This window comes from Rhagoletis pomonella, unplaced genomic scaffold (assembly GCF_013731165.1).
Source record: "Rhagoletis pomonella isolate Grant_MI unplaced genomic scaffold, Rhpom_1.0 Rhpom_scaffold_02027, whole genome shotgun sequence".
Lineage (NCBI taxonomy): Eukaryota > Metazoa > Arthropoda > Insecta > Diptera > Tephritidae > Rhagoletis > Rhagoletis pomonella.
In genome coordinates this window covers 1-12,920 of record NW_023460581.1, presented here as the reverse complement: position 1 = coordinate 12,920, position 12,920 = coordinate 1, and the positions used below count along the sequence as shown (strand labels likewise).

Sequence of the window (12,920 nt, the reverse complement as noted above, 5' to 3'; positions counted from 1 at the left end):
ACCGCTTAGGCTAACGCCCCGAAATTTGAAACAGCTATTTACGATATCAATTACGTACCTATCGCGAAAAGTGGTAGATAACGTCTACGTCCCGAAATTTGACACAGCAACGTATGTTGTCAATACCGTACTTACGGCGAAGAGTGGTAGATTTTGGAAAGGGGGGCGTGGCACCGCCCATACAAACTGAAATTCTCATATCGCTTTTCTCTGGAACCACTTATTATAAGTTAATAGAATTTTATACACCTATAAAATTGCAAGAATCATTCAGTTGGGAACCATTTTCTCCCAAATTTTAATGATTGTCATTTTGTGCAAACGTTTTTAGAAGGATCAGTTTGTTTGTCTTCCTATAAGTGGCGCAGGAATTGAGATCTATCCTAAAAGATGATATTTATGATCAGAAATGTTTCACTTATAGAACACATATTAGTAACGTAAAATATGGTATAACCTGGTAGCCTGGTCGTGTGATAAAAAAAATAGTAAAACCGCCGTTAGGGAAGGAAATATTATCTTTTGTTTTAAACCTTCAAGATACTTTCTCAACCGTTAACGATTCTGATGAAAAAAAGAAAGAGTATGTAGATGTGGGCAATTTAGTTTTTAACCTGCAAGAGGCTCTCAGACAAATATAATCGAAAAAACTTATTTACAGTCCGAATTGGTATATGTTTGACATATTAGTCAGTGATGAACATCTCATCTTTACATACAAATACATATGCATATTTTTTATAAATGAAAATCGAGGTTCCTTTTTCGGTCTAATTTCAAAAGCTGCTGAAGAAATTTTGGAGTAGACTTGGTAGAATTACCATTAACCAATCCGGTATTAACGTTCATAATTCGATTTGAAGTTTTCCTGTAAATTCGATATAAACTATGCTGGTGGACTTCAAAATAGTAATTCGCATAAAGAAGTTAGTATTGGTGACAGGTAAAATTCAAAAGTGTATGAAAAAAGATGTCGAATTCCGGACAACTGGGCGATACTTGTAGACTTAAATCGTCAAATAGAAAAGTCACGACGATGTTGCTCTGCAATGCTTAAAATATTTTCAAATGCTCCGATGATTAGAGGGACTATTATGAGCGCTCCGAACTTTAAGTCCTTACAACTGTTCTTGTAAATCCACCCGTGCTGTGGCCATAGGATAGGTTAGGCGGCTGCTAGCCAGTAAAGACCGTAAGGGCCTTGTTCTATCTTCTGCCTGTATGTATTTATATATGTACATATGTCATGTGCAGGCGATAGTTGCTCCTGAGTCGCATTATTTGTGTTTCTAAAGTATGTGCCCATGAACAAAGAGATCACAAGAAAAAATACAGTTGTCCGCCAGATAATAGGAGTGCGATATTTTGAATAGTTTTGGCTATTTGTCTTTTGTTTATTTAATGTTTATTAGTTTTTTATAAAGGTCTAGCTGGCTGTACACCAAACACTATATAAATTTAGATTTCAAACTTTGTACAAGAACTAAAAATTTCGCAAATTTTCACTGAAATTTCAAACTTTTTAATCAGAATATTTAGAAAAAATTGTGGAACGCAGTTTTGTAGCTCATTTAATTCTAGTATAATAAAGTGCAAGTTTCAAGCTGCTAAAAAATTCGGTTGATTTTTGGCAATTTTTTTGCTTGCAGTGCCCTTCATATAAAAGAAAATTGCCGAACATACTTTGTATGGAAAAAACGTGAAACACCTTCAACCAAAAAAAATCTCATAAAGGTTGCAAGCAAATAATCCATTCGCATCAGCCTATTGTCAAATAAAAAATATAAAAATACAGAAACGAAACCCCCATGTTGCGCAAGGTCAACCTGTACAATATTTTTTTATCGGTTGTAAATTTATATTTTTGCTAATGCTGTTATTTTTGCATAAATAGTTTTAAACCGTCACATAATTTTAGTTTCCCAAACCTCAAATCAATTTTATTAGTTAATAATTTTTTTCCAGCTAAATAGTCACTTTTGCTTTGTGTGCGCCGCCAAAATAATTATCTACATAAGAGTACGTGCTAAAATAATTTGACAGCTGTGGTCCGTAGCCTGTCGTTTTCAATGTGTTTCATGCTTTAATTAATTATTATTTACTGAAAATAATTGAATATAACGGTAATTTACAGAAACGCGAAAAGTGCGATAAATCAGCTACTGAAGCTAATTAACTCAAAATCGGTTATTGCAATGACCACTAGCAAAAAATTAGACTATTATAAATTTTTGGATTTTGGCGTGGCGCCGCCCACTTATGACTACAAATGTGTATCTCGGTAACCGATTTATCAATTTTTACCAAACGTGGTGTATTTAATAACCTTGGTACGAAAATGCAATTCGTTGGAAAATATTCAAATGGGACTAAAATTGCACCAATTTCCTGTATAACGGTAATTTTCGGATAAACGAAAACTCCTATATTTCAATAACTGAGGTCGTTAATTTACTCCAAGTTAATACTTACAACAATCTCTTAACAATAAATAAGAACTGCTATAGACGTTTAGGTAGTTTAAAGAAATTTGGAACGACAATAGTTGATACCAGCGCCGGGTATATAAAATTTGGTTTCGCCCGAAATTATACTTCATCGCTTGTTTTTTTTTTAATTTTTATTGAGCTTGAGGACCTTATTATTGATCATTTTTTGTGGAAAAACAACAATAAAATTATTTCAAAATAAATTGTTACTAGGCCTGAAAATAACAAAAACCATATATTGAAATTTTTTCTTTAAGAAGCTGACTGACTGTCAATTAGGTTGTTCACACTTGCTTGGTTATGTTGTTGTTGTTGTTGTAGCAGCATACAAGCTCCCCAAAGAGTTTTTTGGGAGTGTTGCTGGAGTGATAGTCCTTGGGTAAATATAAATCTGGGTCGTTCCGGTTACGTAGACCCGACTGTCGTGGGAACGTGGTTATCAGGTTATCTGGTTAAAAATTATTACTCTGTAGTGTATTTATTGTTGTAAACTGAATAAAAATAATAACCACATAACCCTATATCCTGATTAGCAGGCAAGTGTGAACAAAGTAAGTTGTAAGAATGATACGTAAGTTGGTAAATCGTTGGATTTCTAGTCTTCATAGAAGCAGGGAAACTGGCTTTAACAAAGTGTCGAATCCCACACTTTTTCCTAATGACAACAAAATTTTTAGAACAGTTAGCGACGATAAATTTATATGTAATTTAATGTAAGATGTTTACAGACTATATGACAAATATAAATATAGAATAAGGGAAACCCTTATGGCAAGGGCCTTATGAGTAAATTCTTAAAAGTAAACTTTGAATAAGAAAAATCTAAGTCTAAAGAAGAAGAATAAGCATTAAATTGGGATAGAGTCCTCCTTAAAGGAGCATTCATACCGTAAACAGTTTTAACAACACCCCCACAAAAAACAATTCATTACAACGAAGAATACGTGAGGGAACATTAAAACGAATTTTCATAAGGAGGTGCGAGCAATCTATAGTGCCTGCAGTTAAATCAAAGACAAAGCACATCGATAACAGAGTACGCCTGGACTCTTAAGGACAAATTCTTCAAAGATTTCTTGAGAAATGGTTACTTCAATATTGCTTTTCTATTAACTAAATTACCGACACTCTAGTGATTTAGGATTTTTCTTTATATTAAGTCGAACTCGTAAGTAGTTATTTAGTAAAATTAATAAATTTAAATCCCGAAATGTTTATCTCTAGAACTCTTAGCAAGTCCATATTAGTTAATATTGAAATATGTACAAATGAATGCACTAAACATCTATAGGTTTTGGTAGATATAACTTTAACCTTAATAACCACTTGCGCGACATCGGCAATGAGAAAGAATACTGGATTGGATTTACATACATACAACAAAGATCACTCTACTGCGATCCCGCCAACGTAAAGACCTTAATTGCCATTTAATTTAACTTAACATCATCTAATTAAATGGTTAGATGTTAATATTTTTACTACTAAACGACTCAGATCGTGCGATTATTTTTACTAGTTACTATTACTACTACTACTACAATTACTCACCACACACTCACTCTCCTACCCCGCTTGATTCACTTTAGCCGTTAAATCAATTCGTAAGCAACAACTTGTTGAAGTCCGTACCATGGCCAATCCACCGTCGGTGGTGAAATTGGCTCTGGAGTCAATCTGTTTGCTGCTGGGTGAGAATGCGACCGACTGGAAAGCAATTCGTGCCGTTATAATGCGGGAAAACTTTATAAATTCAATTGTATCTAACTTCAATACTGAAAATATAACGTAAGCATGACAACAACAACAACAAAAACAATATAATAAGTTAACTATTTTTACACCCTTGTTGTTATATTTTTTTTTTTTTGTATTCGTTGAATGAGTGGCGCAATTGATTGATGATTCGAAGCGGTTTTTGGGATGAAATTATAAATACATATGTATGAGCAACACGGTGGAGAGAATACAGAGGTGGCGCCGATGACGATACCGCTACTCGGCTCTCAGTGATTTTGACAGAATCAGCTGTTTTGGTGACATCATAGTAGAAAAGACAGCAGTAGTGATGTGCTGAGTCAATACTTTTAAGTACCCAATACTCTCGATACTCGGTACCGAAACATTTAGGTTTCGAATAAAAGCGCACATAGGCCAAAAATATGGAAAAAACGCCTAACAAAACCCGAATGTAAGAGCCAATAGAGCTTTTTTACTGATTCAAATGAAAGATGTATATATGTCGGTTCGATGCCATAATACAGAGAAACCCTTAAGGCTCTGTTATGCATACTTGGCATTGCATGCACTGCTATACCATTTTTACGTAGAAATCGAAAACCAACAGACTTCTACGTATGTAGTGCTGTGCGTTCGATAACCGATTACACGCGAGGCTCATTTAACAGATTTCTTATGTGACAGCTCTCAAGCCATGCCAAGTATGCATAACGGAGCCTTTACTTGTTTGAAGCATTTTTGTTCCAGCTGAATCGGACGATATCATTTTTGTAGGCCTGGGACAGATTCTGTAACCAGTTAACGAGAATTTTCGAATCGGTATCGGTTTTGTCGACGTTTGATATCAAATATTTGTAAGTCAACAAGTGCGATATCGATCCGAAACTTGTCGCTAACTGGCTACAGAATCTCTCCCCTGAAAGGCTTCTTCATCCGTCAAAGTATTTTTCTTGAACCTTGGATCGACTAAGGTTAAAACTGATAAAATAATATTTTTCTGTGGCGATAAGTTCAAGTGTTTTAGCCGATATCATATAAATTAGTAATGAAAGTTTTTTCTAAACCTGAAATGCATATAAAGGCGAGGGTTTAATGTAAATAATCGGTATCGGATACCGAAAAGGAAGTATAGGGTACCGAAATCTTTTTTAAGTATTGGGTACCGAGTATTGGGAACAATTCAGCACATCACTAGTCGGCCTCATTCTCGCCGCTCTCAGTTGTCAACTCTACGATGACGTCACGCTAAAATTACTCTCACGAATTCTGCTGCAATCGGCGCAATCTTGTATTCTATCATTCTTGTATGAGCAACTCCGGTTTAGTTTTTTTCATGTTTAACTGCAAAGAATTTCTTAGATTTGATCCACAATGTTATAAAATCCGTAATGTTTAATGTTTTTGAGAAGTGAAAAACATCACTCGAAAAAAATATTCCCTCAATTTTTTTTACTTTTCATTACAAAATTTTAGGCCCTTTCCAATTAATGCTTAGAATAAGCTCTCAAGGAAGATCACAAGAAATATTCTGCATTATTTCTGCTACTTAAAATTTCGTTGCTGTAAATTTTCTCGAAGAATTAAATATACGAGCCAAGAACTATGGAACAGGCTGCAGTAGTAGAACATCTGATTTTTTTTTTTTAATTTTTGACAGCCGGTTTCACCAGCAGTTTAAGTGAAAAATGATTTTTCCCTTCTGTAAGTTTTCATATTGAATTCGAATACCAGAAGCAACAACAAAATACATGTAAAAATGGCCTCAAACAGACGCGATACAAAAATGTACGATATGGAAGTGCTCAGACAAATGCGGTATACCGGTGCGATACGATGCGTCATAGAGTTCTGAAATAGAATTAATAATTCAACTCATCCATTACTACCTCACATCATACAATTTGAAGTATTCGGAATGTAAAGATTGCCATACGAAAGATGAAGCATCGTAGTGTATCGTATCGCACCGGTTTGAGGCTCTTTGCCTTTTTTCGTTATTGCATTAAATACGATACCGTATCGCACAATGTTTCAGTCCGACTCAAATATTGTGGTTGTGGTATAATAATAGATTGGCGCTTACACATATGTTAGTGTTTGGCCGAGCTTCTCCTCCAATTTGTGGCGTGCGCCTTGATGTTGTCACACAAAGCGGATGGACCTACAGTTTTACGCCGACTCCGAACGGCGATTGTATTTTTATGAGAAGCTGTTTTTCATGGCAGAAATACGACCGCTGTTAAGAAAAACCCGTTTTCTATATTTTTTGCAATGTTGCTTTGACCGGGGCTTGAACCCAGGTGTTGATGAGTGAAAGCGCACACTGCTTACCACTACACCACAGCGGCCGACGTGGTTGTGGTATACTGGTTAAAAATAATTTTTCTGTAGTGTATTTTGTTGTTGTACCAGATAACCTGATAACCAAGCAAGTGTGAACAACTTGTTTTTTCTCTAATGCTACTACCTGTTTTATATGACTTGATACGGGCTTTTATTTTGAGAGATTCACACTGCTTGAAGGAAGAAAATTTATTAATTTTTATGGTGTCACACTTTTCTTAAGAGCTGTATTCTAAGCCTACGGTGATTGCCTCCGAAATAATTCGAAGATATAATAAAGTTTTTTTTTTATTAATTTTCTCCGAGGCTCTTATTATTCTCCTATTTTTTGATCCAATCAATTGCGCGAGTACTCATTCATTTTTTGTTGAAGCAATATTCATTTTTACAAACCGTTAATTTTTCGTTGTAGTTTTATTTTATGATTTTTGAAGTTTAGTTTCCCTCCACTCTGCAATTGGATATACGCGTTTTCGTAGTATGTATTTGCCCTTAGCGTTGTGAAAAACTTTAAAGCGTCTGACGCTTGGTTCGTGCTAATTTTATTTATGTCATTTATTTTTAGTTTTATTTCAATTGATTCGGTGTTGGTTTAACTTATCTTAACGTAAAATGCTTTATTCACATTAATTTCGGTAAACTCCCCACTTTGGTTTTGGCTTTTATTTTTTATAATTCTTCTTGCTAATTAGTCAACGCTTTGCTTGCATACAATACACTTTGATTGGTGATTTTATCATTACACTGCAAAAAAAAAAAAAAAAAAACTATACTTTTCGAACCTAACATGATATCTTTTTATCTCCTGATTGTAAAATAAACAATTTTAGCGATGAGGTGCGTGAAAAGATGAAGAACAAATATCTGAGCAATCCCGACTACAACTTCGAGAAGGTCAATCGCGCCAGTATGGCTTGTGGCCCTATGGTTAAATGGGCAATTGCACAGGTAATTAAAAAAGCGAGCTGCAAAGAATTAAATAAAGAAATTCTTTATCGAACGGTTTTTTTTTGTTTTTGTTTTCAATGCCCAGATCGAATACGCTGACATGTTGAAACGCGTGGAACCGCTACGCGAGGAATTGCGTTCGCTCGAAGAACAGGCCGATGTGAATAAGCAGAGCGCAAAAGAGACTAAGGATCTGGTTGAACAACTGGAGCGCAGTATTGCCGCCTACAAGGAAGAATATGCACAACTTATCTCGCAGGCCCAGGCCATCAAAACCGACCTGGAAAATGTGCAAGCCAAGGTGGATCGTTCCATTGCGCTGCTGAAGAGCTTGAATATCGAACGCGAACGCTGGGAATGCACTAGCGAGACATTTAAGTCACAGATGTCCACCATTATTGGTGACGTTTTGTTGTCGGCTGCATTCATTGCGTATGGTAAGATTTAAAGACATACAAATATGTGGAAATCCACATTTTCTTGAACTCCTTCTTTATTGCTACTCACAGGCGGCTACTTTGATCAGCACTATCGCTTGAATCTTTTCACCACCTGGTGTCAACATCTCCAATCGGCCAACATACAATATCGCGCCGATATGGCACGCACCGAATATCTTTCGAATCCCGATGAACGTTTACGCTGGCAAGCCAATGCTTTGCCAACCGATGATCTTTGCACTGAGAATGCCATCATGCTCAAACGTTTCAATCGCTATCCACTCATTATTGATCCTTCAGGGCAAGCTACCACTTTCTTGCTCAACGAATATGCGGGCAAGAAAATCACAAAGACCTCCTTCCTGGACGATTCCTTCCGCAAGAATTTGGAATCTGCGCTACGTTTCGGTAATCCGCTGCTCGTGCAAGATGTTGAGAATTACGATCCAATTTTGAATCCTGTCCTCAATCGCGAATTGCGCCGCACTGGCGGCCGTGTGTTGATCACACTTGGCGATCAGGATATCGATTTGTCGCCATCATTCGTCATTTTCTTGTCCACACGTGATCCTACCGTGGAATTCCCGCCAGATATTTGTTCACGTGTTACTTTTGTTAACTTTACGGTCACACGTAGCTCTTTGCAGTCGCAGTGTTTGAATCAAGTGTTGAAGGCTGAACGCCCGGATATCGATGAGAAGCGTTCCGATTTGCTGAAATTGCAAGGTGAATTCCGTTTGCGTTTGCGCCAACTCGAAAAGAGTTTACTGCAAGCATTGAATGATGCAAAGGGCAAGATTCTGGACGATGATTCGGTGATCACTACGCTTGAGACGTTGAAGAAGGAAGCTTACGATATCAATCAGAAGGTGGATGAAACCGATAAGGTTATTGCAGAGATTGAGACTGTCTCGCAGCAGTATTTGCCATTGTCGGTGGCTTGCAGCAACATTTACTTCACCATGGATAGCTTAAACCAGGTGCACTTCCTCTACCAATATTCGTTGAAGATGTTCTTGGACATTTTCTCAACTGTGTTGTACAATAACACAAAACTAGATGGCAAAACCGAGTATTCGGAGCGATTGGGGATCGTCACCAAAGATCTGTTCCAGGTAAGTTGGTGATACAATTAAACAAAATCTGGCTCAATCGATTTTTCTCTTAATTCTGAACATTTTAGTATACGTACTTATCTCTCGCATATAAAAATATCTAATATGAATTGCTCTTCTTTTCAGGTCTGCTATGAGCGTGTCGCGCGTGGCATGTTGCACAACGATCGCCTCACTTTCGCTCTACTGATGTGCAAAATTCATCTGAAGGGTACATCTGAACAAAACTTGGACGCTGAATTCAATTTCTTCTTGCGTAGTCGCGAGGGTCTTCTTGCATCCTCAACACCAGTCGATGGCCTCACAGCCGAGCAAATAGAGAGCGTAAACCGTTTGCAGTCACGTCTGCCTATCTTCCGCAAGTTAATCGAAAAGCTTAAATCAATGCCCGAAATCGGCGCTTGGCTGCAACAAAGCTCACCGGAGCAGTGTGTACCGCAGTTGTGGGATGAATCGAAGGCACTCACCTCGATCGTCAGCTCTATTCATCAATTGCTTTTGATACAAGCTTTCCGCCCGGATCGTGTCATCGCCGCCGCTCATAAGGTTGTCGACGCTGTGCTGGGTCTAGATTTTATGCCAAACGCGGAAAAGGAATTGGACTTGGCTGCTGTTGTGGAGAAGCAGTTGAACTGCAACACACCCGCATTGCTGTGCTCAGTGCCCGGTTTTGACGCCTCCGGACGTGTGGACGACTTGGCTGCCGAGCTGAATAAACAGATCTCGAGCATTGCCATTGGTTCGGCCGAGGGCTTCAATCAGGCCGAGCGCGCCATCAACATGGCCTGCAAGAGCGGTCGCTGGGTACTGCTGAAGAACGTTCACTTAGCGCCTCAATGGTTGGTGCAATTAGAGAAGAAACTACACTCGCTGCAGCCACATTCGGGCTTCAGATTGTTCCTCACCATGGAGATCAATCCCAAGGTGCCGGTCAACTTGTTGCGCGCAGGCCGCATTTTCGTTTTCGAACCGCCGCCAGGCATTCGCGCTAACCTGTTGCGCACTTTCTCAACAGTGCCGGCGGCGCGCATGATGAAAACGCCCAGTGAACGTGCGCGTCTCTACTTCTTACTGGCCTGGTTTCATGCCATTGTGCAGGAACGTCTGCGTTATGTGCCCCTTGGCTGGGCGAAGAAGTACGAGTTCAATGAGTCGGATTTGCGCGTCGCGTGCGACACGCTGGACACCTGGATCGATACGACCGCAATGGGTCGCACCAATTTGCCGCCGGAGAAGGTGCCATGGGACGCGTTGGTAACATTGTTGTCGCAATCCATCTACGGCGGTAAAATTGACAATGACTTCGATCAGCGTTTGCTGACTTCATTCCTGAAAAAATTATTCACGGCGCGCAGCTTCGAAAGCGATTTCGCGCTTGTGGCTAATGTTGATGGCGGTGCCGGCGGTCAGCGACACATCACCATGCCCGATGGCACGCGACGCGATCACTTCTTGAAGTGGATTGAGAATTTGTCCGACCGCCAGACGCCTTCCTGGCTCGGATTGCCCAACAATGCGGAGAAAGTGTTGCTAACGACACGCGGCACAGATTTGGTGAGCAAGCTGTTAAAGATGCAACAGCTGGAGGATGATGATGAATTGGCCTATAGTGTGGAAGAACATGCCGAGGCGGCTAATGCTAATGCAGCACGCCAGGAAGATGGGCGCCCATCATGGATGAAAACCTTACATAACTCGGCAACTGCTTGGTTAGAGCTTTTGCCCAAAAATTTGCCTGTGCTTAAGCGTACTGTGGAAAATATCAAAGATCCGCTGTACCGTTACTTCGAACGAGAGGTCACTTCAGGCGCTAAATTGTTGACCACCGTCATATCCGATCTGCAGGATGTGGTATTGATTTGTCAAGGTGAAAAGAAGCAAACGAATCACCATCGTTCAATGTTGTCAGAGCTGGTGCGTGGTATTATACCGAAGGGTTGGAAGCGTTACACCGTACCGGTGGGCTGCACTGTCATACAGTGGATTACCGATTTTAGTAATCGCGTGCAGCAGCTACAGAAGGTGTCGAAATTAGTGTCGCAAGCAGGCGCCAAGGAGTTGCAGGTGTGTACAAAATGCAGCAGGAGCATTTTGGTTTTTTTTTTTTTGTAATTTAAAGTTACTTCCTAATTCTTTATAAGAAGAATTAATTGGCCAGCAAAAAAGCTTAAAACGCCATCTCCAATTTTAAATTAAATTATAAAATTATAAATTAATTTCAATGTCCTTAAAAAATTAGTGATAGATTTATATGCTTTGCCATTAGTATTTTGATGAAATTCAATTAATGATGAAGTATTTTTGAGTATTGGGTATTTATCACGTGAATTGTTATATTTGTTACGTTTGAAAATTATATGATCAGTATTTTCAACTGTATTACAAAATTCGCAATTTGGGTTTGGAAAAATATTCATTTTTTGATAATGTCTCCTTGCAGAAAGTGTGATTTGTTAGAATTCTATTAATTTGTTTAACTTCTATTGGTGTCATTTTATTTGAATTTTTATGAAACCATGGAGGAGTATTTTAAATTTAAAATTTTTTATCACATTTCTCCATCATTGCAGACATTCCCTGTTTGGTTAGGCGGCTTATTGAATCCAGAGGCTTACATCACTGCAACACGTCAATGTGTAGCACAGGCCAACAGCTGGTCTTTGGAGGAATTAGCCTTGGAAGTAACAATCACCGAGTCGAGCGTGAATCCAGATCAGAAGGATAGTAGTTTCGGTGTGGCTGGCTTGAAATTGCAAGGCGCACAATGCAAGAACAACGAGCTGCTCTTAGCATCCACTATTATGATGGATTTGCCACTCACCATACTCAAATGGGTCAAGTAAGAATAAGTCATAACAAGTATGTTCAAATATTGTCACTAAAAATAACTTGTTTTCTTGCGATTTGCAGGGCTTCTACTGAGATGCGAGTTAGCAAGCTTACCTTGCCGGTCTACTTGAACTCCACACGCACAGAGCTGTTGTTCACTGTTGATTTGGCTGTAGCTGCTGGCCAAGATCCACATAGTTTCTATGAGCGTGGGGTCGCTGTGCTCACTTCGACTGCTTTGAATTGAATTTGGTAGAGAAGAGCAATTAAAAATTGCATATTGCATATAGGTAATATACGCCAGTATTTGTCAATATTATACCGTAAATGGGCATAAATGTTATATACCATTACATAAAACCAATTTTATTCAAATTTAAAATATTTACTATCACAAGTTTATGCACTTACAAAGTGGTTTTTGCTTCAATGTAACAGAGTTAATCAATCGTATTCAATATTCAAAATATACAATACTCAAGCATTCAATAAAAGTTAATCAATATGCATGAAAATACGTTTCTATTTTATTGAATTAGTGAATTGATAACTATCGAATAGGGGGAGTGCAATTTGAAGGGAAATATATGAGCATTCGCTTTACGCGCTTCTGTAGCACATGAAGAATCAAGTAGAAATTTTAGGAAATTAAAAGTTTTGCTGGCAACCCTAGTTTGCCTGCATCTGTTATCGATTACAGCAAGGATGCACTTTGCTGTTATCTATTCGTTAACAGCTTTGTTGCGCCTGTCTGTTGCAATATACTCTTGCGATAACCGATGTACCGTTAAATGGTTCCATGGTGTAATGGCCAGCACTCTGGACTCTGAATCCAGCGATCCGAGTTCAAGTCTCGGTGGGACCTAAGTGAACAAAATTTTTTAACTTAATTTTTTTTTGCAAGACAGTATAACTTGGAAGGCCAAATACAAATATATTTTCTATAAAATACGTATGTATGTACGTAGTCAGGAGCACATGCATGTACGTATTTGTTGGCAATATTTTTATCAAGG

At 38.5% G+C, this 12,920-nt stretch overlaps 1 protein-coding gene and 1 non-coding gene across 9 annotated transcripts in view; both read left to right on the top strand.

Moving 5' to 3' along the window:
* Nucleotides 1-12,421, top strand: part of LOC118752985 (dynein heavy chain, cytoplasmic) — a gene marked incomplete at its 5' end in the record, with an annotated part of 30,362 nt that extends 17,941 nt beyond the window's left edge. For 4 of the 8 annotated variants that reach the window (XM_036487836.1, XM_036487832.1, XM_036487831.1 and 1 more), the window contains 7 exon segments: nucleotides 4,079-4,277; nucleotides 7,403-7,520; nucleotides 7,606-7,957; nucleotides 8,030-9,075; nucleotides 9,202-11,139; nucleotides 11,646-11,914; nucleotides 11,986-12,421. In XM_036487836.1, coding sequence (XP_036343729.1) covers nucleotides 4,079-4,277; nucleotides 7,403-7,520; nucleotides 7,606-7,957; nucleotides 8,030-9,075; nucleotides 9,202-11,139; nucleotides 11,646-11,914; nucleotides 11,986-12,151 — 4,088 coding nt within the window. 8 annotated transcript variants of the gene reach the window in all.
* A 276-nt stretch (nucleotides 12,422-12,697) lies between these two features.
* Nucleotides 12,698-12,769, top strand: Trnaq-cug. Its single transcript has one exon. It is a non-coding gene; the product is annotated as a tRNA-Gln (tRNA).
* Nucleotides 12,770-12,920: the final 151 nt, after the last annotated feature.